The sequence below is a fragment of the Parus major genome, chromosome 1 (genome assembly GCF_001522545.3).
Source record: "Parus major isolate Abel chromosome 1, Parus_major1.1, whole genome shotgun sequence".
Taxonomy (NCBI): Eukaryota; Metazoa; Chordata; class Aves; order Passeriformes; family Paridae; genus Parus; species Parus major.
In genome coordinates, this window is record NC_031768.1 from 26,176,668 (window position 1) to 26,204,333 (window position 27,666).

A 27,666-nucleotide genomic window follows, 5' to 3' on the forward strand; every position below is an offset into this window, starting at 1 on the left:
GGGCGCGGCGGCTGCATGCGCTCGGAGCGGGAGGCAGGGCCGGGGCCGGGCCGGGCCGGGCCGGGGCCCATGGACGCTCCGCTGCCGCAGGAGTCGCTGCGCCGCGACACGGACGCTCCGCCGAAACAGCCGCCGCCGCCTTCTCCGCCTTCCCCGCTGCCGCCGCCACTTCACCCGGCGCCGGGGAAACAGCGGGAGGAGAAGAAAACGGCGCTGAGCAAAGTGAGGGGGCGCGGGGATCGGGGCGGGGGCGGCTCCGGTGGGAGATGGGAGAGGATGGGAGGGAGGCTGCAGTGAGGAGACAGACCGAGCCTGATCTCGGGAGCTTCGTGTGTTTATAACGGGTATTTCTTCATCTGCAGAATGAGGGTGTTCATTCCCTGGAGTATTGGGAGACCCCCCAGCGTCAGCGCTGGAAGTCATTTCACCTTTAATTGTGAAGTCGAGGATGGCTATTGCTGTGGCTAAGCAGCTTCTGTCAAGGGCAAGAGCACATCTCTCTAATCCGTCTTTATTCGAGCACTTTTCAAATAATACTTGCCGACTGTAACAGGTTGTGCAGGGATTTCACGCTGTCCGCCTGGCTGAGGATGTTCAGAACCCACCTGGACATGTCCCTGTGGCACCTGCTCTAGGTGGCACTGCCTTGGCAGGGGGGTTGGACCAGAGATCTCTTCCAACCCTGACAATTGTGTGAGTCCTTGAGTACTGTGAGATTTGATTTATTCACAGGGTTTTTTTACTTGGAAAGCTGAATCACTGAAAATTATTGTAACTCAGAGCTCAGTAAAGTTAAATTCAGATATTAGACTACTCAGAAATTAAAACAGATTGCCTAAAGCTTGATGGCCATTTTACTGCTTTGTGTGCCGGCATCATTCAGCCAGAGGTGTTTCTACAGCTTCCTGGCCTTTATTATTGGGTAGTTTAGCTGGGTGTGGTGGGTTGACTCTGGGTAGCTGACCTCCAGCCAGGTGGTCATGCACTCCTCCCTCAGCAAGACCCAGGAATAAAGTATGATGGAAAAAACAAAGTGTCATCACAGGAAGAACTGACAGAGCTGAGGAAGGACCTCATAGCAGCTTCTTACAGCTTTCTCACAAAGGAAGATGGAGTGGCAGGCACTGATGCTTTCTCTCTGGTGGCCAGTGACAGGATGCAAAGGAATGGCATGAAAATGCATCTGGGGAGGTTTAGGTTGCATATAGAAAAAGGTTCTTCACCCAGAGGGCAGTTCAGCACCGGAACAGGTTCCCTGGGCAAACGGTCAGCACTAAGCCTGGCACTAAGCATTTGGCCAATGCTCTCAGGCACAGGGTGTGATTCTTGGGCAGGGCCAGGAGCAGGACTTCAATGCTCCTTGTGGGTCCCTTCTAACTCAGGATACAGTATGGTTCTAACATGGATAGAATTTATTTACTTCATGGCTAATTAAAAATTAGAGAAGACTGTTGAGAAAAAAAGATTGCAACTAAAAAACCTTTCCACCTCCCCTCTTCCATCCCAGGCTCAACCTCCTCTACCTGGAAGCACTGCAGAAGGGTGAGGAATGGGAGTTGCAGACAGGACGTAACAGCTCCTCTCTGCTGCTCCTTCTTCCTCACACTCCTTCCCCCCTCTGACATGGGGGACCTGACAAGAGACACAACAGGATAGAGTCCTTCATGAAGTGCTGCAGAAATGTCCTTCCCACGTGCTGTAGTTGTTCATGACCTGCTTCAGCATGAGTCTTCTTCATGGGCTGCAGGCCTTCAGGATAAACCTGACCCAGTGTGGACTCCTCTGCACAGGCTGTAGGACCCTTCAGGGCATCTCCACTTGCTGTGTCATGGGGTCCCCCATTATCTGCAGGTTGATGTCTGCTCCACTGTAGTCCTTCATGGCATATGGGGGAACTGTGTGCCCCTCACCATGGTCTCTTTCAAGGGACTCTGCTTTGGCACTTAGAGGACTTCCTCCCCTCCTTCTCCTTTCCTTTTTGTCTGTAGGCCGGTGTCTTTGACATTTTTTTGCCACCCTTACTCCTCTGTCTCACCCACTGCTGTGCTGCCTTTCCTGTCCATTCTAAAGTACCTTTCCCAGAGTTACCACTGTTTTGGCTTAAAGGGCTCAGCTGTGCCCTGGGGTGGATCCACTGGAGTTTGCTGCACTTAATACTGGGCAGCCCCAGCATCCTCCCAGAGGCTACCCTGAAACCCCTGGCAGGAGCAACTGGACACAGAGACCTGTTACTGCTAAAATACTGCTGAAACAAGACTTAAAAGCTAGTTTAAATCAGTTTTTAGAGATACTTTAAAATTTTTCTGTAATCAATATCTATTTTTTATGTTGTTGATGATTAAATTGTAATGGTTCTCAGGCTGTTCATCAGAATATGTCACTTATCCTACAATTTTAAAACAATTGCAGAAACTGATTCTTGGAATTTATGCCATCTGTTTCTACAGTATTTAGATTAAATATAAATCTCCATTTTTTTTTTTAATATATGCAGGTGGTTATTCGAAGGCTTCCTCCTTGTCTAACCAAGGAGCAACTGGAGGAGCAGCTGCATCCTCTACCTGCCCATGATTATTTTGAGTTTTGCACTGCTGATCCCAGGTGAGGATGAACTGTTTCTGTAGGTTTTCAAGTGCTGAAAACCTAAACAAGGTATTTGGGACATTCCAAATCACATGTTTTTCCTCTTCTTATTATTTTTGTTGAGTTACTGTTATGGCCTGCATCAGAAGGTGGGTATAACCCAGATTCTTGTTACTGGATCCCTGGGAGCACATTAGTGTGAAACAATGCTGAATGATCACTATTTGTAAATAAACAGTGTAGGGTTTATTATAGAACAATGTGGCTGCAAAGGAAAATAGGTATGGAGCTGTTTTGGTGGTTATTACCTATAGAAGTACAACATGAAAGCATTGCAGTATAATAGTGCAACAACATTACACAAGGACACACACAAGGGGAAAGGAAAGGAAAAAAGAAAGGAAAGAGAAAAGAAAGAAAAACAGAGTACAAGAGTGTGAGGGATCTCGGCACCCATAGGTTCTGCAATAAAACTTGGTTGCTGTGCAGTCTTGGATCCAGATCTGGCAGGAGTGGGGAGGAAGTCCTGAATAAGTGGTGGGGAGAAGATGGAGCATACCATCTCTTTGGTCTATATTCACTCAGGCTCAGGTGAATATAAATCAGGTACCTTCTCAGGAGCAGGGAACTCAATGTAAAAATGTGGATCAGAGGTGCCTTCAGGTGAACACTGCTGCCCATCCTAGCAGCCCATTTGAGTCAGTTGTGCCCCATTATGTCCCATCAGCAGAGTTGAACATGCTCAGGTCACACATGAATTCCCTGGAATTTCTCAGAAGGGGGAAGAATAGGGAGCCCCACAACCCAGGGGTTTGTGCAAGGAGGCACAACTTAGCATGACAAAGAGCACAATCCTCTCCACAAGATCCACTTCCTATCTCACTCATAGCCTGAACTCATCATTCACCCTGTGCCTTATCAGATCCAAAGTTCAGCCATTACAGACCTAAAAGTCCACCTGCTCCATCTCAACCAAGCACCCTGGCATCTCCACAAAGGAGGAATGTTTTGAGTCATTGTCCCTTAAAAGTCCCTTAAAAATATTTCTGAAAGATGTCTGTATATGCTGAGACAATGGCATTCCTGCCCTTTTCCTTTACACCTGAGATTTTAAAACAGATTTATTTTTTTTTATATGAATAGGTCATAATGTAGTTTGAAACCCTGATGTTTCTTTTACTGTCATTGGTAAGTTGTAACAGCCTGCTTAATTTGCTGTGAGCAAGATTCAGTCTGAGATAAACAATCACAGAATGTTTTCAGATGTTCCATTTGAGTTACTTTCTTTACCTGCATGAGTTTTTTTGTGTTTCATAGAATTTTTTTTTAAATTTACTTTTATTTATTTTTGTCTCATGCAAAAGTGAAAAAGAAGAAATACTGGTTGATTTAAATTAAATCAGAATTGCTGGTGTAGTTATATAATTTACTCAGTATCACAGTTGTAAAATACAATTCCCTTTTGAATAAATCAGTTTCCAGAAGAGAAACAAAACACCATGTATGCTCAATCTTCATGTGTTCTGAAAAACTGAAGTATGAGATCCATCTTGTCATATCTTAGTGTGTGATGAATCACCCCTCCACTGACTCAAGATTCTTTCCACTGACTACAGAAGGATCCCAGCTCTTTATTGTGGGCCAAATATTGAAGTTAGGGCTTCTCTCAGAGTCAGTTTCACAGTCAAGAAGAAATAAATGTTTATTTAGAGAAATGATGACAGTTTCTGACTTAGGTAGTGGCATATAAGTGCAGCAACTGAATAGTAGGTGCTTCAGCTTTTTTGTTAAAACCACAAAGGATATGAAGGGAGGAAAGATGAGAATATACTCTGATTGGAAGTGTTTGTAGTACCTTACATCGCTCTTCTGAACTCTCTCATCTCTGTTTCCAAATAGGCCTCTTTAAGGTTTCTGCCCCAGCTGTTCATTTGGTAAGGGGAAAATACCAAAGGCAAGCCAAAAATTCCCTGAAGAACAGTGTCAGTTCTCACTGTGCTTAGATGCACAAATACCAATTAACAGCTTAAAAAATTTCAACTTTAATTTTCCAGAAAAGTTTGCATAAGAATTTAGGGAGTTGTCCTCTTTAGAAAAGAGAAAGCACTGACAACAGTTTCATATATCAAGTTCCATTTTCTCTTCTATGTGATGAAATTTGGATTACCCAAAAATCTTGCTTTTCATTCATTTAATTGCGTCTGTGACATGTTAGCAGTGAAAGATACTGGTTTTTCTCTCACACTGTTATTTGTCATGCTATTCTCTTCTGCTTTCACAAATCTAAACTCAGTTAAAAAAAATTCATTTAAGTTTGAGTTTTTCAGCATGAAATGTTTTATACTCCTTTTTTCTTTATCGTGCTTTTCAAAAAACATGTTTTCAGACAAGAGATGTATTTTTTCAAAGTGGGTTTATCTTTAACAGGTTTGTATGGCTACACCTTCTTCCAGCAAACTACACAGTGTACATGGGCATTTCACTGCCATTCTGCAGTGTTGGCTTGGCTGATAATTTGTCTTTTGACTGGCTCAAGATCACCTTGCCTCTTTCTTCCCCTTTGTTCAAATGCTTATGTGTACCCACGTATAATTTTATGAGTCATCTCTTTATATTACCCACTCAGGAATATACAATAAACTTTCAGAAAGTAAAAGTTATCAAGTTAATCAAGGTTAATCTCAGTCTTCACTTACCCAGCAGAGAGCACTTTTTGAGTATAAAGCATTATATTGCCATAGTCTTCATGTTATGGACAGTTGACGAGATTTCAGCAAACTCTGTGCATGTGTCTTCGTGTCATTCCAGCTAACAGGAAAAGCTACAGGACAAGGTGGGCATGTTTTCTCTGTCTTTCACTGAATAGATTTTTTCTAGATCCTGTACCATGTGCATAGGGGCAAGCAGTCCAGAGAATTTAGTGATAACAAAAACATGTGAAGATGAAAAGGAATGTCACATCACCCAATGAGAAGGAGTTGAAGCTACTCAGTGAAGAGGATCTGTTTGTTGGAAAGGGAAAGAGGCATAGAGATGCTTTGATGGAGAAGCAGACAAGTTTCTTTAAGAGCTGTAACATCTCAGTTTAACCACATCCTGTGTAACTACATCACAGAAGTTTAAGCTCATTCAGATTTTAGAACTTACTAGAAATTCCTGTCACGATTGATGGATGTTAGAATGGGTAAGGAACAGTTAGACAAATACTTATTTAGACAAATATTTATCTATGAAAACCTATTGAACACAACAAGTTTGGTATTATGAAGTTCCTAGGCTGCAGATATTGCAGTTATGAACTGGGTGAAGTATTTGTACGTTTTCCTCTTTTTAATAAACTTTATCTTGGCATTCTCTGTTAGCTGTTGTTGGTAAGGGCACTAGAGAGGTCTAACTAGCTGTTTCTACATTTTTATTTCTGAGATAATTCATTCTAGAGGACAAAACAAAAAAAGATGCATATCAACTCCAGTTTCTCTTTTTTTTTGTAATCTTTATAATATTCTTGTAAGTGTTATCTTTAAGTCTACAATGTTCTATTATAGGCAAGCTATGAAACTTTTTCAAATTTCATGTAATTAATGCCATTCTCAGTTTTTCAGTTACATCCATTTCAGTAAAATAATTTCAGAAAGTGACTTGTGTTTTGTTCATTTTTCAGATTCATCTGATTCACTGCATTACATTTATTTTCTCTTGAATATTGACATCAAAATGCAAACAAAACACTGTTTATAGATGATAATAAAAACTGCCTTATTGACAGACTGTTGTGTACTCAGACTTCAAATATTAACTATTTTTTCCAGATACAGTTTCTTTTTTGTCTGCTTGTAAAGGTTTATGAGCCTATTCTAAGGATGTGACTAATGACTAGTCAAGTGATTGATCTCTGGCCTTTCAGGGTTTTGGGTCATCTCTCTGGACTGGTGCTGAGTGCCAGGAATTGTTGATAGTGTTATGAAGTTATGAAAGGAATGTGAACACAAGCTTTGCTTGCATGAAAACAGTTTAAATAGTCAGTGCCATGCCATGTATCACAGACTGATAAAGCTCTTCCAAAGAGCACTCCTCCTCTTCCCTCTGTAACTTCTTCCCAATGTTGTGCTCAGGATTATTGTAGGTAAACATCATTTTATAGGATATAGGATTGCACCCAGGAACTGCAGCCCTGAAGGGACAGCGCCTTTAGTGCTTCAAGGGAACCACTACTACTGTGTTCTGGGTGAAATCATTGACAGGCTTTGATTGACACAACTCTAGTGTTTCTGCTTTCTCTGCCAGGCAAACTGCTCATTTATAGCTGTAAAAAGGAAACACTTAATTTATTTGAAATTGTGCCAGTTCCACCCATTATGTGAATGACCACAGAAGATGACAAGGATGAAGGCCAGGGGATTTTAACTTAACATGACAATGTCGATGATGAGTTATCAATTACTGTATGAATGGGTGGAGGAGTTATTTGACTCCAAAATTTAGTTGTAGAGCTCTATATACATGTAAGTACATATTTTATAAATTCCCACCATGGTTCATTAGTTGATAAGTATTTTACTAAGATGAGATTGCTGTTTTTATAGTTTATATGTTCCTGTTTAGACTGTGAATAGCTATTCAAAATTGCATTCCCGTATATCAATCTTTTTACACAGTTTTGTTAAAAGATACTTTGTAGAAGAAGTAAACATTTAGAATGTGTTTGTTATTTAAGTTGCTAGAAAAATAAGAACTTAGAGATGATAGACTACAGGAATAAATGCACCCTGGAAGATTAAATACCCTTGAATGCAGAACAGAAAAAAACAAAAGAAACAGTGTGTTGGAATGAATAAATGTGTATACTCAGACTCGTCTGGGTTTTTTCCATAGAGATTGCTCCAAGTGTCGACATGTGCAGTGCATCTGTCCAAAACACTATGTGTGGAAAAGCAGCATTATAGACAGAAAACATATGGCAAAATGGAACCAGCTCTCTGATGATAAAACTGAATTTCAGATCCTGAATGAAATCTGTGGTGGTAGATACTCAAAAAAGGGAGAGACAGAGTTCACTGGCCCTTCTGTAAGACTCAGCTGGAAGACGAAATCCTGAGGAGTAAAGTATTTTAGCCAGTAACTGCTAAATACTAAGTACAAAAGTCAAGCAAGAGTGCTTCTTCCTAGGAGGGGTTGTTGGCCTCAGAGTGCCTTTAGCCCAATGAAACCCTGTGCATTCTTTCCTGCATGACCATGCTGTTGAGTTCTGAACGGATAGGTCAAGACATAATCCAGGGTAGGGAGTAGCTGCTGGAAGTCAGGTGTCTGAAACCTAGAATAAAAGTGATACATATGCAAGCCAGTGCTAAGTATTTCAAATTTGCTAGGTTTAGTTTGCTTCCCACCTAGAATGTTAATCTTACTCACTTTTTTAGGCACACTGCACACTTTGCTTGGTGAGAAGCCTAAGACAAGGGTTTGAAACACTTGGGTGAGTTTTGTGCACTAAGCACACTGATAGTTAACTCAGGCATATGAGAACCAACTCTTCTCTAGAGGTGGCTCCATGAGAGAAGGAACTTGCAGTGGCTAAGCATTGTCACTGCTCTGTTTCTTCAGCCTTCTACCCTGACACATAGCAACAGTAATGGACAGACAGTGCTGTGTCATTGTGCTGCTCATCAATAGCCTGCTGGGCTCAACCATGCTTCTATATTGTTGTATATTTCTGCTGATGCGTGTGAAGTTCTTGAAGATGTTAATAATGTATAGCAGCAACACCAGATCCCTTACTTGCAAGGTGAATTCTAAATCTGTTTTCCTGAGTCCTGTTTATACAGACTCAGTTCTTTCTTACTAATAAGTGTTTAATAACCATATCAAATGTTCCTCAGTTTGAAAGATAATCTGTTTAAGCTGAAAAAACTAGAGAAATATTATGTTGTGTACCAGGAAAAGATTATGTTCCCAAAGCAGGTGAAAGAGATGGCATTGATATACCAGCTAAAGGAAACAAGGAAGGAGCAAGCCTTTGTATTTTCAGTTCTGTTTCACATTATGTCCAACCATAAGGTTCTAAGTTCCTACAGGAAAAATAAAATCCAACTGTATGATGAACTGCTTGCTGTGCACTGAGGCAGCCACAGTAATGTAGGAATGGACCCTTGTCGAATTAGCAGTCTTTAATCTACAGAAAGTTTTAATATTTTACAAAAGCTGAAGATGGAAAGAACAGTGAAGTAGCTGTTTAGACTTGGGACTAAAACTAAGTTCTTCAATCTCAGGGAATAATAATTGGAATAAAAAACAGTGCTCCTCAAGATTCCTGGTTTTGTTTGATGAATGTTTAGCACTTCAAGTGTACAATCATATCAGTCTAATGTCAGGCCTCATTTAATTTAAACCTCAAAGCACATGAAACATAAGAATAGTGCTGTTGATAATGAAAGAGAAGGCAGTTTCCTTCTTCATGGGAGCGCCAGTTATCTGAGACTTTTTTACTGCTGTAGCCATTAGGCAGCATAGAGACATTGGTTCCAGTACAGCTTTAGATTGCAAAAATAAAATTCCCTCCTTTACTTACACATTTAAAATACATCTTTTAACTCTGTGTAATTATGAAAAGTGTTAAACTTTGTCTTCTTTGAAATGGATGAGTAGAATATGTCTTTTTATATCTGCTTTGCATCCTGGTGGTAGCTACAACCATGCTTATAGCATCTTTCTGCCCTGGCCATGCCCTAGCAGGCATTTTTGCAGTTACCCACTTAGAGTTCATGTAATGATCTTCCCTTCTTAGAATGTCAAAATATACTGGGTATATATGTATATAAAATTTGTCTTCCTCTCTTCCTTGGAAATAGTTTATCCTCTTCAAGCTGTAGAAACACTTCATAGTTGGTATTTGCAAAGCATCTAAGTGAAAAAAGCCCTCTAGGTTGTTTTGGTTTTGTTTTTTCTTCTGGCTACCTGATCAAACACAAAATTGGTGGGTGCATAAAACCATTGGTGATTGACAGCACTGCTCTTTATGGTCTAACAATGAAAGTGGAATCCATATGGATGCATATTTTAAACAGAAAGAGTTACTTGGGAGTAGTGTTGCTTTGAGCTGCCACGTGCATGGATCCTGTGATCCAATCTATATTTTTGCTTTTTCTCACTCGTGAAATCTGATTTTGAAGGAGCTATGGGATTGAAATACAATTGTAGCTGTGTGTATTTATTGTCTCCTGGTGCCAGTGGTGAGTTGGTCTGAAGACAGGCCATTGGTGACAATGAAATTATGAACATAAGTATTTTAAAGATATGGGCGTGTGTTAAAATTTGTTCAAAAACTTGATGTAATATGTAGTCCTCATTAAGTCAGTTTAAGACAAATTTACTTATATATTAACAATTGCAGGAGTTTAAAGCATGTACATACCATGGCTCAGAATAACTTAGTTGATGGGTTACAATTCATTAAATTACCTCAGTTTCATCATGGTTGTGGTGTGCCAGCCCTGAGGTTTTTATCAGGCGCATTAAACATTTACCCATGGAGTGGGATCTATGCCAAAGAATTCTTGAAGAATCAGAATTATTTTAAGTACCTGTTTCTTTTGCTAGAAATCCTTTAGATTTTTCACAGCAACTGTTGGTCACAACTAGACATTGCATGTACATTGATAACACGTGAATGTCCAATGGAGTTTATTTATTTGTGTATAATTCAATGGATTATATTGTCAACTGTTAGGTTTTTTATTCTTTCTTAAAGATAGAAATTTATTTAAATACAGTGACAATCTGGAAGCTTCCCTTCACTGCAGTCTTTTACTTAACCTTTTCTGTTTCAGTGGCACAAGACTTTTCATAGTATGCCTGAGAAGTTCCTCTAAAGCACTGCTGTTACTCATATCTCTTGAACTGGGAAATATTAAAGTTTTGATCCTGCACAACTGGAAATGTATGCTCTGCAATTTAGGGGGACAATATAAACTGGAAATACTTGTGTCAGTTCAGAATAAATTTCACAGTTGCATAGAGAACTCTGATGTTCTGTTACTTTTTGTCAGATATATATAATTAGATATGTAAATGTTTAAAATAAAAAAGGCTGCTTAAGGTAGCAGTTTCTCGAATATGAGGATTATAATATGATCCTTCTGGTTTTATGTTTTCCCTAGCCCTGAAAAGAATAATAAGTAACAGAAAATGAAATTGCTTCTTGTTGCAGCCTTTATCCTCATCTCTACTCAAGAGCATACATTAACTTTAGAAATCCCGAGGACATCCTTCTTTTTAGAGATCGCTTTGATGGCTATGTCTTCATTGATAATAAAGGTTGGATTACTTGTAAGATATTAAATGTGTATGTGGACATATACCATTTTAGAGCATCAATTTGCTTCCTTTTTGCTAGTTATGCCATTATTTCCTCACTGTGCAGTTAATTACATAAAAATACATTAACATTTATCACTTAAAATATAATAAAGTGCAAAATATATTTGTCCATGCAGTCTTGCTTCTCTGTGGTGTGCATGTTTATGTGCTTTAGGCAATGCACTGTCAAGATCATACTAAGAAAATTACCTTATGCAAGCTTCACAATTCATTACAGTAGTAACTGAACACATTGTGAGCATGTGTTTCTTCAGTGTTTCTGAGATAAAGTTCTGCCACTTACTCATGTTTTGAAAAAGCAAGAGGAAACCTTCAATATTTTTCTTGCCCACATTTAAGACATGTAGAGATTGAATTTTTAGGGCCTTTGCAGACATCTTGAGTTGAGTTCTGAGAACAAGAATGGCAAAATTGATTTCCACTTTTAAAATGTTCAGTCTGCAAATGTTTGCCCAACAGTGAAGAAAAAGTCTGTAATGTTGGTGTGGATAAATCCAGGTCTCCTGCACGAGTATGGAGCTGCCATCAATACAAGTGGTTTAGCAGAACTTTAGCAGTTCCTTGCCTCGTTCAGACATACCTTCTGTAAAAAATTGAATAGGTTATGTAAAATAAACATAGATTTGTGGCTCTCTTGTACAGACATTTTTTATTCTGTACACTCAGTGTTGCAGAGGTCCTGTGAAAAGTAGTCCTGCCTATTCTTACTAGAAACTGATCTGTAAAGAAGCTGTCAAATTAATGAATTCCTCTTCAGCATTTCCTACCTAAGATATTTTATTTATTTCTAATATCCCTCAGATTTGGATGATTTTTGTAGAGATGAAGAACAACACATTCCTAGCAGTGTGCATTTCCCAGATTTAAAATTCCAATTAAAAGCTAGAAAGAAGTTATTTTTATGATTCTGCTAAGATTTTACTTTGGCTAAATTCAGCACATTCTTCAATATTATGCTGGACTGAAGCCAGAATACACTGCAAAACTGAGCTTGGACACAGTTGGCTAGTTTGACATGATTGCTTGTACAATTAAAGAGCACAGGGTGCAATCAGAAGTGCTCTCTGGTGAGGTTTGTTGGCAGCATTGCATTATGAGTCCAAAACTGAAACAAGGATTAGCAAGTTCAGTAAGGTTAACAAATGTTCTTAGCAGACTGAAGACAAGTTTTCCGTGAACTGGAGCAAAGTGTAATCTTGAACCTTCTGCAAGTGGAAACCAAGTGAAATTCAAAATCCACATGGTTCTGGCTTCAGTCCAAAGAAGAAGCCAGCATTTAAGGCACAACTCAAAGCAAAGAATCACTGCCAGTGAACACAAGCAGGAGTTGCACAATCCATCATAAACAGAGGAGTTTCACACAATTCTACATGTTGAGTTTTACATCTGTGGTTCTGAAAGGAGATGCTTTGTTGTTTTACAGCATATTACCTGGCATTTATTTATTTTTTAGGCTTTTAGGCAACAAAACCTTAGAAAAGCAACTCAACAGTTTCAGATTGATTTCCCGATAGTACTTAATCAGTTGTCAGATTGAGATTTTGTGATTTATTTTTCTAATCAATGTCTGTGAATAATTAAAAGGGAACTATAAATAATAATGCAAGAATTATTTTGCAACAGTAGTCATCCTCATTTTCACAGTCTTGTCAGCATATCCAAATAAAAGATAATTATTTTTTTCTTTTTAAATACCTCTACATGTAACTTTTAATTTGAAGTTTGGGAGTGAATTGTAGAAACATTTAGTTTTGTTTTCACATAAGACTTCCCAACATGTGTTCAAGAGTTTTGAAAATCTTGAAGATAGAGAATGTTTCTCTCCCTCAAAAAATTAAGGATTGATTTCTTTTAAGGTTTGGAATATCCTGCAGTGGTTGAGTTTGCTCCATTCCAGAAGATTTCAAAAAAAAAGCTGAAGAAGAAAGATGCCAAAGCTGGGAGCATTGAAGATGGTAAACATCTTTTCTTGACATCAAAGTGGAAAATTTCTGTTATGCATTGCAAAGTGTTAACATAATTCAAAATTTTTTCTTCACAGATCCAGAATATAGGAAATTTTTAGACAATTATTGTGCTGATGAAGAGAAGATCTGTGCCAATCCTGAGATTCTTTTGGGAGAGATTGAGGCCAAAACAAGGGAACTCATTGGTCTGTTTTCTTGATTTTTCTTATTATTGAGAATATTCAATATCTTACTTTTATGTCTTTATGATATTGCCTGCAAGAGCTGACCTGTTCAGTCTAGCAGGTTTATATTACCACAGTTAAATATTTGCTTTCAAGGCAAGTAGTAGCAGTAAATCTAAGTCTCTATGCATGAAATCACTTGGCTTCACTTGAACTTTTGCATGTACACACACTGGCTACAGAAATAGGCCCTTAGTAATTCTGAATACTTTCAGATATATTAGTAGATGGAAGATTTATTTTTAAAATACAAAATAGCTGAATATTTAACCATTGATCCATGATATTAGCTGTTTTTATTAAGAAACATGAAATGATCTCTCTCTGTTCTCATGGTCAAGATTCTGGAAAAGCTCTGAAAGTAAGGCAACACCTTGTTTTCTGTATGCATGCAGCATGACTTCCACAATCCTGGGGGGAATTTTAAATAAGGTGAGCACTGAAATCTTCAGTGCTAGTATGCAGTTTTCAGGATGACACGGAATTTTGATGTATCTTCAAGTGATAACATGCAGAACACTTAGTGTTTCCCTAGGTGTGACATTTGAGTAGGAAAAAAAAATTGACCTTTGCTGTTAATTTCTTTACAGTGAAAAACTGGCCACCTCTTTTGATTAGAATCGCAGAACCATTTAGGTTGGAAACTTGCTGTTCAAGGACATCAAGTACAACCATTAGCTCTAACCATTAACTCCAACATTGCCAAGTCCACCTCTAAAGCATGCCCCCAGATGCTATGACTGTACATCTTTTAAATACCTCCAGGGACAGCAACTCCACCATTTCCCTGGGCAGCCAGTTCCAGTGCTTGACAGTCTTTTGTGAAGAAATTTTTCTTAGTATTCAATATAAACCTGTTCAGTTGCATCTTGAGGCTATTTCCCCTTTCCTGTCACTTGTTACTGCTGTTTTAGAGTTGACTGGAGAGATTTGGAACTCTAATAATTTAGAGGAAATGGAAATGGACATTTCAATAACTTTGTTATCAATAAAACTTGTTTGTTGCTGTTTTAGATGGGGAAGTCACCCAATAATTTTTATTTACCCCAAATCTTCCATGGTATCGACAGCAGAATAAAGACAGTAAAAAAATTTTAATAACATTGCAATTTACAAATAGCTTACAATTTCAAGAGGATTTATTAACTTAAAAATATTCTATACGTGAAGATGATTAATCTTGAGAGTTGCAAATTTCTGAATAACAATATTAACTGAAAGCAACTTTACATTAAGAGTGTTTCATTCTGTTAAATCAGAGGAAAGCAAACTAGTTGCTTTATTTTTTCCTGTCATTCAAAGCTGTACCCATTGCTATCAATACAAAACCAAAGATTTCTTCAGCAGGTAGCATGTTTATAGCAAAATTATGTAAGGGTTTAGCTGTGTGTCCGGTTTCAAAGATGTTACTCCTACTGATGTCAATGAAGGATGTGCCCAAGACTTTGCTGGCAGAATTGAGCCTTACATGCTCAGCATTTCTCCATATAAAGTTGCTGCAAACCAACATGTTTTATGCATCATGCTGGATGCATTGGCTGATCAGTTTCTGTGTGACAGAGACATATGAAAGAGATAAGCTGTTTTTTCTGGTTTGTGTGTAGACAGCAAGATGAAATGTAAAGTTTTTCTGACACAGCTCTTCATTTAGTAATTTATTTTCTTTTAAAGATTCTTAAACATTTTAAGAAAATGCTCTTAGGTTTGTATTTGTACTAAGGCTCATAAAGAAGATGGGTAAGATTCAAGTTTGATAACACTGTTTTTTTCTCCCTCTTTTGCTAGTATTCATCACTCTGCCTCTCTCCCTTGAACTTCAAGTTATAATTTCTCATTAAACCTCTTGCACTATAGTCTTAGTCATGACTAGGTCCTGAACTCTCAGTGCAGCTTATCCTTTCCCCAGACCTTCTAGTTACAATTTGTGATCTCTTTCAGCATGTAAAGGTGCCCAGAGACAGCCACTGCTCAGGCAGGGGAACTTAGAGAGGAGGACAGAGAGGCAAAACTCACATCAGAGGGACTGGAAGGGGGCTCTGAGGACCTAAATTTGTCAAAAATGATGGCCAGGTGGGGAGGATGGGGAGGCATGGAAAATCTAGGGATAGAAGGAAGAAAATATCAAAGCAAGCTTCATTGGTTGTTGATTCCTACCACTGATATTTGCTTAAAAGAAACAGTGAATCCTATCAGCCATCCTATTCGTAACTGTGTAATAAAGGTTTGTTTTTAATGAATGGGTTGCCCCCAGCATAATCTGACTTTCAATGCAAAAAGATGTAAATGTTTTTGGGATATGAATTGTGTCTAGATTTTTGGCCATGACATTTAAAATTTGTGGAAAATTTTTTTAATTCAGTTTTTCTTCTTTTTTTTCTTCTTTTTTTTTTCTTTCAAATTTTGTCATGCATTTCAATAGGGAACTTTTTTCTATGGTTTGTGGGTGAATCCCAATACATAACTGGAAAGCAATTTCAAGTAGTAAACATTTTCTATTCTGGGACATTTAAAACTGACAATTTGTTGTAACTACTCACAGCTGTAAGTATAGGCTGAATTGAAGTCTGAGTTCAATACTGACAGTCATGAATAAAGAATTTGATAAGGAACATGTTAAAGAATTTGATGGTGTTCTCCAAGTTTTTGTAGAATTTGGGGATGGTTCAAGCAGGTGACTTGATTTCAGAGCATGGAGACAGCTCTGTAATAGAAGAATGGCTGTGTGATCCAGTAGACGAGATCTTTAATTAGCAGTTTGGGAAGCCAGAGTTTTTTTATAAGATCTGCTGATACTTTGCTACATAACCTGGGATAAACTGCTTATCTCTTATTCCTCCTGTTTTCCCATGGAAAGGTATTAGTATTCACTAAATGTCAGGTAAATGAAAATGTTGTATGAGATAAAAATGTTTCCTTCATGATGTACTTTGAAAACTGGGATTGAAAAAGTGCTATGTGAGATTACAGTAATGTGGGCTGTATATGAACAACAATATAGCTAGGTTTTCATGTACAAAAGTAAAAAGTAGGAATCTATTATGAGCACATTTCTTTCTTTTTTTGGTGAAATAACCATTCAATGAGCAAGAGAGAAAAGCCATTCTCTTGATCTGAGAGGATATGATCTTTAATTAAACATCAAATAATCGTGCAATGTCTTTCTGTTGCTTCTAATGCTAATAGCAAAAAAGCAATGAAGTGTTGCTAAAGCAGAGTGATGGGAATGCTTTCAAAAATACATGAAGCAAATAGGTTTATCAATGATTTAGCTCCCTTTCAGATAAAGCTAGAAAAAGGGGGTTAATACTAAAGTAAAGAAATGAGTACATTTTAGGAGTTGAACACTATATCACAAATTTTTTGTGTTTTAGCTAGAAGAACAACACCCCTTTTGGAATATATTAAAAATAGAAAATTAGAAAAGCAGGTACGTTCAGACTTTTGCCTGAAGTTCCACATTTATGTTTCATATGGTTTTCTGTTGGACAATTTACAATTAATCATTATTGAACTCTTCAGAGAATACGAGAAGAGAAAAGAGAAGAACGAAGGCGGAGAGAATTGGAGAAGAAACGTTTGCGGGAGGAAGAGAAAAGGAAGCGCAGAGAAGAGGAAAGACGTAAAAGAAAAGAAGTGGAGAAGCAAAAGAAGATTTCTGAAAAAGAAATAAGGATCAAGGTAACTGAGATCAATGAAAAAAAAAATCATTCTTTTGAAGTTATCCAGAAGTTCTTTGGTATCTCAATATTTATTTAGTGTACAGCAACACAGTGTGGAGACACTAAACCAGTTTTGACTGGAAGGGAGAGCTGTGTAGGGCTTTGACCAAGTGTTGTTTGAAAGTGTGACTGATGGCCTTACCTTACTGTGATGTCCTGGTACAATTACACCAAGGAGTCAGCATACAACTCTGCTGCATTCCATGCTAGCATTATCTGACAGAACCAAATTGTTCTGTGCCAGCCTGTTGGAAGATTATTGTGGGTTTGATCCCCATATGGTCCATTCACTTAAGAGCTGGACTTAATGATCCTTAATGGGTCTCTTCTAACTCAGAACATTCTGTGATTCTGTGTTTCTGTGAAACACTTTCTATAATGCAAATCTTCATTTGGCCATTGTGCAGAGATACATATTTACATTTATGCTCAGAACTGATGTATTTTAATTCATGCTTTATCCAAGTTATAGCAAAGTCTTGCTAATTTCAGGTTGCACTGCTTTTCAACAATCTGAACGGATTTTAATGACATCACTTAGGAGGGTGTATCTTGTGCTATGAAGTCAGACCATATAAAACCATCTTATGACATAGATAAAACTGTTCATCTAAACAAAATTTCCTGTTACTGGAAAGGCTTTATAGGCTGTTTTGAAGAGGAAATTTGGTATAAGAATCTGTAGCATAAAGCAAGAAACACAAACTTGACTCAGATTTAGTGGTGGTGAGAAGTCACAGAATTGTGGACATCATTCCTTGTTTCTTCTTGAAAAATAGTTTCCTTCACCTAGAAGTATAAAAATAGTAAATTCTAAAGCTGAATTGCATGTTTTTTATATTTGGGCATAAAAAAATAATCTAGAAGTTCATCAGAGAAGGGACTTAATCTTTAAAACATAATACCTAAAATTGCTTGCCCAAAAAGCCCTAGTATTTACGACATATCTGTGGTGATATGACCCTAAAAGCTATTTCTGTCTCTGAAAGAAAAGGAAAATACTACATGAGAGAAACATTACAGAAGTTTTAAATATTGGAAAAGAATAACCTGTGCTCATTTCAGAAATGAAATGCTGGAATGGAGACTGAGATGTTCTTCCTAGAATTCATATGTTAGGGTAATAATTTGAGACAATTGGTCCTTTTATGAAGATTATGCCTGTAATACTATACACTGCTGAAACCCTGTGTAGGTTGCTATGAAAGGAACAGACTTCTTGAAAATTCTGATCTTCAAGGTGAAAATGTAATGACTTCTCTTCTGCTAGTACCACATTTTTCCTCATCTGTATTTGTGTCAGGATTTACTAAGCACCTACTTCTACATGCCTGTCTATCCTAAGTGATTCATGTGACACCCATTTTATATATAATATTTCAAGGAGTAAAGTATTAATCCTGCTTTCTTTGTAGTATTGTAGCGGTTCTGCTTATTTTATGGGCAATGACATTGAGCTCTGTTACATGATTTCTAAGAAACCATAGACCATAATAATGTCTTTATATTTAAAACTCAGGAGAGAAGAGTAGGTAAGTGCTTGCAGAAAAATAGGTAAGTGCTTTCTCCAGTATTCTCAGCATATTTGAAAGTGTGCAGTTGAATGCCTGTTAATGACTGTCACTCCTTAGCAAATGTAAACTGCCCTTTTAAAATTACTTTGAATTTCATACTTTGTAAAATACATTCCCTAGCATGTAAATAAAGTATCTCCAAGCTTAGCAGGTTACTGATATATTTAGTACTTGTTAAAATGTCTGTACAATAGAGGAGAATATTTATGCATCATAATAGAAACAAATATCTCTTAGCTTCTCAAGAAGCCTGAAAAAGGAGATGAACTGGCCAGTGAAAAGCACAAAGAAAAAGGTGATGAAGCTGACACTGAGGAAAACAAATGGGATAAGTCACCTGGATCTGGGAGTATAAAATGCAAATCTTTGGAGAGTTCATTAAAAGAACTTAAGGAAAAGTAAGTAATATTTATCTTTTGGTCTTTAATTTAGATGTTAAATGCTTTCTTTGCAAGGCTTAAATGTAAGTGGTGTATTGATGAGATATTCTGTCACCAAAGAACCAGTTTCATTCTGTGTGTGAGTACATCTCTTTTCCTGTTGTTTTGGTAGAAGGTGTTTTGTAACAATTTACTGACCTGGTGGCAATATTAGTGGATGCAATTTGTTATTAGTGAAATGCTATGAAATCCCAGATTTAAAGGATTTCTGCATGAAAATTCAAGTCATTCAAGTAATTTTGTTGTTGTTTTACCTGTTCTCCATCAAGAGCTCAGGTAAGGCTCTTCTTCCATTACTCATGGCAACGACTAAATTGGCCACAATGCCATACTTTTCCTTCACACATGGGCTGGCTGCAATAAACATATAAATGTATTAGGTAAGTGGGGCAATGACAAAATAAATGAGTGAAAGCCTTATGATAGATACATGCAGTAGGCTGTCTCTGTCTGCCACTACCTTTTTTGTGTTACATTTACAGTGGTAGGAGCAAGAGGCATATCTCAGTTCTGTTACTGCTGTAGCCTAGAAATGACTCATCTTAGAAGTGTTTTCAGCAGTTGTTTCTCTTTCTTGTCCTTTGGCATGTAAGTCTCATCACTAGCAGGATTTACTCCTAAGATATGTAAGATAAATAACTAAGAAAAATATGTATGTTCTGAATGTTCCTGAAAACTTCCATGTCCCATTGAAACTGAAAATATTCAGCAACTTCTTTGTTGATGTCTTCAAGAAAGGAAACAGAACAGGCTCAAAGAAACACTTGCATTGGCAGAATCAGTTGTTTGCTACTCATAGAATATTTCAGGTTGGAATGGACCTTTAAGATCATCGAGTCCTAACCCAGCACTGCCAAACTGCCCTTATAAACTATGTCCTTAATTGCCATGTCTACATGTCTTTTAAATACTTCTGGGGATGCTGAACCCACTGCTTCCCTGGCTTTCTATGGATTAAACTTTTGGTGGTGCCATGTAACATTGTTTGCTATTGATCCTGTAAGTTTAATAAGGTATTAATGTAGATTTTGCTCATGTAAAACAGAATCCATTTGGCTGCAAACAGTACAGTAAGCATTACCTTGTGTTTCCATGTGCTGATTTCATCTTGACCTTTGGTTGGTAGAGATAGCAAGCTATGAGCTATTTCAGCTGGATTGAGATTTAAAGTTGAAACTACTTTGTCACTGACTCAGAAGTGGGCAATTAGCTGGAGCTGCAAAGTCTACCTGCAGGAGACTGAATTGCCTGTTTGAAACCACGTCAAAGGTTTGGTAGCACTAGCTTCCTACCACAAATCAAAGTCTCAGTAGGTGCGTAAGTTACATGGTCAAATGCAGGTTTGAAACTATACTGAAGAGAAGTGTGCTCCCATTCCCTTTATTTCCATTCATTTCTGGTTTCTCTGACTGTGTAACTTTGTCTTCTACTTATACACTGAAATTGCTTACTCTGCCATTTACACTCTTGTCTGCCTGTTCACTGTGACAGAATCTTAGGAATCTACTTTAGCCACTCTTTGAACAGGAGTTTGTATCCCTGTCACCTGCCTGCCTTCAGACACAGCACTTCCTCCACAGCAGTAGCAGACAAAGGGAAGAGACAAGTACCAGGCAATACTACAGCAACAAATTGAGGGAGTCTTTTTGGCTCTTTGGAAGGTCATGCCCCAAGCCTTGCTAGGACTTGGAATTAGGTTCTGGAATAGCATATTAAACATGAAACAAAGCAACTAACAGCCACATACTCCTTGGGAGATAACATAGTATTTTATATAGATGTATCCATGCTACAGGTACAGGATCTGTGTAATTGAGGTTGGTTCAGGTGTCTGTGACAGCTGGGACGTTGCTTCCACTTGGTGAATGTGTTGTGCTGACACAACTTCAGTCTGGCAAAATGCTAAATACCTTACCTCTTATTCAAGTTCTGCTCTGACTTTCAGCTCTTCCTGAGATGGGGACCCTCTTTTGGCAGCCCCATTAATACCCAAGTTCATGACAGATATTAACAATTTTCACATTTTGTATGAAAAAAAAAAGTTATATATATAGATACACTTTTATTTGTATTAAATAATTCTAAATGAGAATCATATCACTGTTTGATCACTACACCATTAAAAAAATCTCCATCCTCTCTGATTCTATCTGCAGTTTCCCAGAATATGAGGAGACTGTCAAAAGTAACTTGCTGTTTCAATTTTAAGTATTTATACATATGTAATAAAAAAAAACCCTGCCTGTATTTGTTCCTTTTGAAGTTCAGTATATTTTGTAATCTTTCTTCATTATTTGCAGTTTGGCCATATGAGAGAAACACCTATTTACTGAACTGGAACAATGAAGTGAATAAGAGAGCTGAGTATTTTATGAGGCAGGCAGCAAAATGTTGCCAATAGTCTTTATAATAGAAACCATTTATAGCATAGCAGAAATTAAGTATCAGGTTGTGGTAAAGTAGTGGTCTTTGCCAAAATAAAATATGCAAAGGCAGGCTAGATTACTTTGAGACACAATAAACAAAATCCTGGAACATAAGAATTTATTTTCACAAATGTCTTCTGCAAGTTATGATGTCAGTAAATAATTTTTGTTATACAGAGACATAAAATTGATACATGATACCTGCACAGTTCCTTCAGATCCTGAATGTTTCTGTTTCAGGGAATACTTACTTGCATGACTCATCTCAACACCAGGCTACAAGAGCTAATAATGCAGCATGTGTTAATGTGAGGAGCTATTGATAGGATTTCAGAGAGGGATGGAAGGTGAAGAATGGGTCTTCCACAACAGTCACACAAAAGCTTGGTAAAGCTTTGTCTGCTATTCTGAACTGAATGCATGGTCAAGGGCTGGACATGCATGGGTGAGACATTCAGCACATAAACCCTTCATAATGAGAAGAAAACCTTGCCATATGGCTTACCTACACACTACTGAAGTCAAAGGAGGGGTTCAACTTGTATTTTTTTTGTATCTGCTCCATTTTACTGTTAATTGCTTGGATTTTCTTTCTTTTTATACATACTCATAGGTCACAAAATGATAGTGACAAAGAGCAAAGAGATTTGGAGAGAAGATTTCGAGAAAAAGAACCTGAAAGACAAAGGTATCGATTGGATGATGGCAGAAAGCATAGAACTCACTATGAGTTTGACAAGTTTATGAGGAGGAGTGAAGAAGAGCTGAAATGGGGGAAAGGATACAACCAAGACAAAGGAAAGAAAGGGAACTACAACTACAGCTTCACTGTGGAGGCAGTAGACAAACTGGGTAAAGAGGACAAGTGTGATGACATGGCATCCAAAAAGGAGCGCATAAGAAATAAGGTTCTTTTATTCATTTAGGATAATCTTTCATTAGCTAAATATGGTTCAAGATCACAGGTTTTAGCTTCTGCAAATTCAGCATAAAGAGACTTTATGTCTTTTTCTTTGAATATCTTTTTCAAAATAATTCTTTATCTCATTTTCAGTAAAACCCAGATTTTTTCTGGGTTGTTGTCAAATGACAATAGCAGTTAAAATAAGTTAAAGTTACAGGCTCATTTATATTCACAATGTATAGAAGACTTTCTGTCGTCATTTCAACCCTGTCATTTAAAGTATACTATTCTTGGAAGCCTTACATTTTATAAGTGTATTAAAAAAATGTTACACATTTGATCTGTAATGAAATTTAAAAACTGTGGTGTGTTAGTCTTTTAAAAATGTACTTCCATTACTCTCATAAAATAATTATATTATGGATTTGCTAGGCATTGCTTGGTAGAGCAACAGTAAGGACTTCAATAAATAGCTAATTCAGAGAGCATGAATGTATGGATTCTTCAGTATTGCGTACCTGCCAGTATGAAAAGGCCATCATTTCATCAGGATAAATCTATCCTTATAGCTGTTTTCAGGGGAAGAGCAGATGCAAAACCAGTGTGAGCAGGGCCTGTATCAGGGTGTGTAGCAGAGCTGTCCCTTATTGTCCTCCAGAGATATGGGTATCGTTTTTCTCAGGCTGGCTGATTTCACGGATGTGCCAGAGTCTTTTCAGGATGTGGCTCTCTTTGTCAGCCCCATTCTCTCTCTCTCTCTTGTGATCCTAAATTTTCCACAAAAGATGACCAAAACACTGTTAGCGTAGAAATTTATTCTTCATGTGAAACTCTTCTTTCAAAGCAAGTGACTAATCTGTACTATGGGCTAGGGCTGAAAAAGAGTAAACTGGTCCCATGCAGCGTGAGTCTGCATGGAGTGTGTAGGGAGCAAGTTCAGGTGGACTCACTGTGCATGTCAAGGAAGTCATCTTGAGCAAACACAGAGAGCGTGGTGTGCTCTGGGGTTTATTTTATGCAAAGGTCAGCTGGGCAGGATGGCTAAGATTTATCTGCATTTACACATTAGCCACTTTCCTCATCAGTGGCTCTACATTCTTCTGCAGAACAGTCAGAAAAATGGCTAGTTCAGAAATGGGAAGATGGGAAAAATATTTTTTGATTCTTGCTGTGCTCTTCTTGAAATCTGTCAAATCGATCTCCAACCTTGGAACTGCATGGTGGGTCTTGGGGGACTTTTGGCAAGTGTTAAGAAGCTACCTGCTTTTTATTTTTTTGCATCATGCTTCTGGTAGCTTGCTGAGTCTCTGGATTAGACCACATTTAAGACTAAAATGCTAGATTTGTTCCCTGAAACAATAAGCGCCATCAGTAAGGTATTTTGCAGTGTGGTGACTTTTTTCTTTAGAGTATTTATCACATAGGTGAGATTAGGGGCTCAGTTTTACAACTTAGGTATAGCACTGACAATGGCAACACAAATTTTTAGTCAGAGATGGAACCCTTTTCTGAAGTTTGTAGGAATTAATTAGAAAATGGGAAAATTTCAGTGTAAGTAACGTGATAGTTTTTATGCAAACTGCAGGCTACAGAGGATGTGGTAGGGAAAAGTCATTTGGACCCTTTGTTGTAAACTTTCTAATGGGCACTGCTTTTCAGAGGATCTACTTATATTCAGGTGTTTGGAATCTACAAGTGTTTTAAATGCATTTCTTACCACATCGCAAAGCACTAACTAGAATAATCTAGTCGTAAGGCTCAGTAGTGAATCTTGACATCTGGTCTAAAGAGAAGGAGAAAAAAAGTGAATGTAAATAAGACAAGTGGGTCAAAAAAGATGAAAGAAAAAGAAAAGAAAAGAGGAAATGCATATTTAGAATAAGAAAAAAGAATGAAAGAACAAAAATCCAGAATTACTTCACATTATGAAGGCAATTGAAAATTGGTGTAGTTTCATGTAGGACAATTTCAGTGCTCTGCCACTGTCTTTAAGTAGGCTGCTGTCTGTTAGCTAAACTTAACACAAGACTGATCAGAAAGCTCAGGTATTGGTGAGCTTTTGTTGCTTAATAACATTATGTGCAAGTAAAATATCCTTACCAGGAAAAGGCTTCTTAAGCAGGGTTTCTGACTGGTGTTTTCCTAATGACATTTCAAAAATAAAGAGTGCTCTGAAGAGCTACAGAGCGTCACCATTTACAGGTTTGAGGTCTCTTTTCCATGTAAACTGGCTCCTTCTTCCATTTTCTCAGGATCAGAGCAGCATGTGTATGATTGGGTCACTCACAGAGCCTGCATATGCTCAAATTGTACTTTGTTTATTATCAGTACATAAATTCCCCTGCTCTCATACCCAGTATGGAAGGCAAGATGAAGTGGAGCAATAACTGTGCAATTTTATTTTGATATATATAATTCAAATGTGCATTGCATGTTTAAATTCTGGTAATGATTGGGTAATGATTGATGATCAGTTGAGGATAATTTTCTAGCTGCTACCTGCTGAGCTGTTCTCTGATCTGTCTTGGATTTTTATGCTTTTTTGTAATATTTGACATTCGTCTGCAGAGTTGCAAATGTACAGGCTATTGTTCTTCTCAGTTGATGTTAGTGAATGTAGGAAGATTCCTTTTTTTTTTACTTGTAAATATCATGTTTGATAATTGTCTGCAGTATTTCTCCTTGTTTATGTCAAAAGTATCACAGGATCTTTAATCTTTACAGCATTTTTCATTTATTTAAAATGTTTGGCTCCCAAGAATAGTGTTATGAACAGCAGATAGTGAATGCTAGATATTGAATACCCAGTCAACTTCCATTACATTCCATTTTTTGTCCTGGTTCTTGTGAAATATAAAGTAATTTAACACAAAATCTACTTTCTTCATAAAAATTCAAAACTTCAAAATTCCACATATGTGTCCCACACGGGTTTCTCAGAGTATTAACCATTGTCTTCTTCCTTCTAGGATCGTCCAGCCATGCAGTTGTACCAGCCAGGAGCTCGCATCCGAACACATGTGGGACCTACAAGTAAAACCTATGACTGCAGTGGGAAATCCTTTGAAGATGCTCTTGATAAAAAGTGTGAGGCAGATAATTTAGCTGGAGGTAGTTCTGAAAAGGTCGAAGAAACAGATTAAAACAGTCTGGGGGAAAAGACTTGTGAAAAGGAATGAATTTAAGATTCATGATCATTACAAAAAATCCATTGGGCTGTTTCAGAACTCCACAGGCAATTGAATCAACAAAATAATAATAGCTCTGCCTCTTACTTTCTGTAAAAGAAAGGGAAGAGTGACTGGAGATATATAAAATATCTTACAGCAAAGGAATATTGTTGCTTTCTTACAAAAAGCAGCTCAAGTACTCTCTGCCTAATTTAAGAGCAGTTCAAGTATTTTACTAGATTTACATTGAAATAGAAGACTCTAAAAATTTTAAGGGAATATTTATATAAGACTTTACAGAAGCTATATCATCTTTTTGAGTCTAAAGAAATGAAATGTAAAATTGCATCAGTTGGAAATCTGAGGCACTTTACGTGTACTGGTGCATGACATAAGGGGTCCACAGGACCCCTTCCTGCAAATGGCAGGGGCGGGGGTTGCTGCAGGGTGTTGCAGTCAGACTCAGTGGGACCTGCCCTGCCCTGGGACGAAGCTCTGGAGGCAGTGGTGTTTGCAGGATGAGGCCCACAGTTTGCACAGTTGTGAGGAGTGTCCAGTGGTATCTGTGCCTCATGGTGTTTACGTTGGTTTTCAATTAACCATAGTGTCAGATAAGTGTTAGTAAAGCTACAAGTATGTCGTTGGAGAGTTTGTCATTTTCTGAGCCACTTTTGCCTTTTATGTTTTAATAGATTCCTTGTGCTTAAAACAGAAGACAACTAATGCAAACATCAGCACATTAATAATAAATCTGGTTTAAATTAATTAGCTGGTTTTTGTTGTTCTGACACTGACTTTTGGACAAAAAAACAGTGGTTGTACAGTGATGACTTTTTATATGCTAATGTTTCATGTAAGTTGAAGTAACGGGATTTGGAAAATGTAAGATACATGAAAATTCTGCAGTTTTATTTCTTAAAAAATTAAACTTACATGAATGTCAATTGCAAACTACCATTTTGTAAGATCTAGGCCAAATTCTGCCCTCTAAGGCAGGCGTGTGCGTGTGTGTGTGTGTGTGTGTGTGTGTGTGTGTGTGTGTAACTTCTGTTGGTTTCAATGATAGATGTGTGTTTGTGAAAGGGCAGGATATGTTCATTTATCTTTCATGGCTGAAAATTTCTCAGTTGTCTAAAATTGAGACCTGCTTTGTCATTGAAGTTAAATAATAGGATATTAATTTATTTTTACATCCTCTCTGAACATTTTATTATTAAGCATAACATGTAATTGTCCTAAACTGAAAATCACTTATTGTATTTTACCAGATATTAAGCATTAAATAGAATAAATGCAAAAAAGATTTTGACTATGATTTTGAGATGTGATACTGTGCTATTTTTTCATCTATTACTCCAGAAAAAAATAAGTAAGATGCTACTATGCTGCTTTGCATGCTTCAGAAGCAGATAAAAATACAGTTGAGAAGAATTTTAGTATCAGGCTACATAACTCAGCTGCCAACTAAAATTATTTCAAGATTAACTGCTGCTAGAGAATCATCTGGGTTTAGCTCCATCTAAAGTTTATCTCATTTGCCAATTTTATCCTGACTGTGGGAGAAAGGATTTTGTTTTGGTGTCCTGGCTGAGCACTGGGAGGGAAGACTTTCCTCTCAATGAACAATCCTGGCTTGATCCAAGGAAACTCGTCAGGGAAATTCTGCAGGAGAGCTGGGCAGAGCTGGGATCTTCACCAGATGAGGGTCTGCTCAGAAGCATTTCCCACCTTTTTGGATGTCCTGTGGTGACTGGGGCAGGGGGTGTGTTTCACCTGTGAGAGGGACCAGCAGGACACAGAGGAGCTGTGGTCTTGTACATTCTCACAACTCGAGTTTGGTATCTTTTGGCTTTTGGGCTTCTCCTCCACCTGCACACAAGTTCCTTGGTTGTGAGCACCTCTTAATAGTATTATAGAGAACTAACTAAACACAGTGATTTTGCAGTATTTTTCCATTTGGGACTCCTCATTCAAACCTCATCTCAGTAAAAACTGTCACAGCTTAAACACTTGCATCCATCAGATCAAGCTGGAGATTCAGGTCAAGACAGAAATTTCTGCAGCCTTTTGACAAATTGTGTTCTTGTAAATGCAGTCCTCCTGCCCAGAGGGGCAGAGAGCCTGTCCTTTGACTTAGGTATTCATATGGAAGGAATATTCAGGACATTCAAATTTGGATGTGGAGAGTGCAGTAGTCAGCATCTGTGTACACAGCTGCAGGCTGAGCTGCATCCCAAGGAGCCCCAGCTGCCTGATGTCTTGGAAGTGCCACTCAAGGAGCCCTTAGGA

At 37.9% G+C, this 27,666-nt stretch overlaps 1 protein-coding gene across 2 annotated transcripts; it reads left to right on the top strand.

Moving 5' to 3' along the window:
* On the top strand, positions 1–26,692 carry UPF3A (UPF3A regulator of nonsense mediated mRNA decay). 2 transcript variants are annotated; one of them, XM_015627841.1, is made up of 10 exons: positions 1–222; positions 2,495–2,601; positions 10,784–10,890; positions 12,810–12,908; positions 12,995–13,105; positions 16,516–16,571; positions 16,664–16,822; positions 18,675–18,835; positions 21,917–22,211; positions 25,177–26,692. In XM_015627841.1, the coding sequence occupies exons 1-10, from the start codon at positions 16–18 to the stop codon at positions 25,348–25,350; spliced, it is 1,476 nt and encodes a 491-aa protein (XP_015483327.1). In that variant the 5' UTR covers positions 1–15; the 3' UTR covers positions 25,351–26,692. The 2 variants fall into 2 exon arrangements, with proteins under 2 accessions (XP_015483327.1, XP_033369055.1); XM_033513164.1 differs by lacking the exon at positions 10,784–10,890 and having other exon boundaries at positions 127–222.
* Positions 26,693–27,666: the final 974 nt, after the last annotated feature.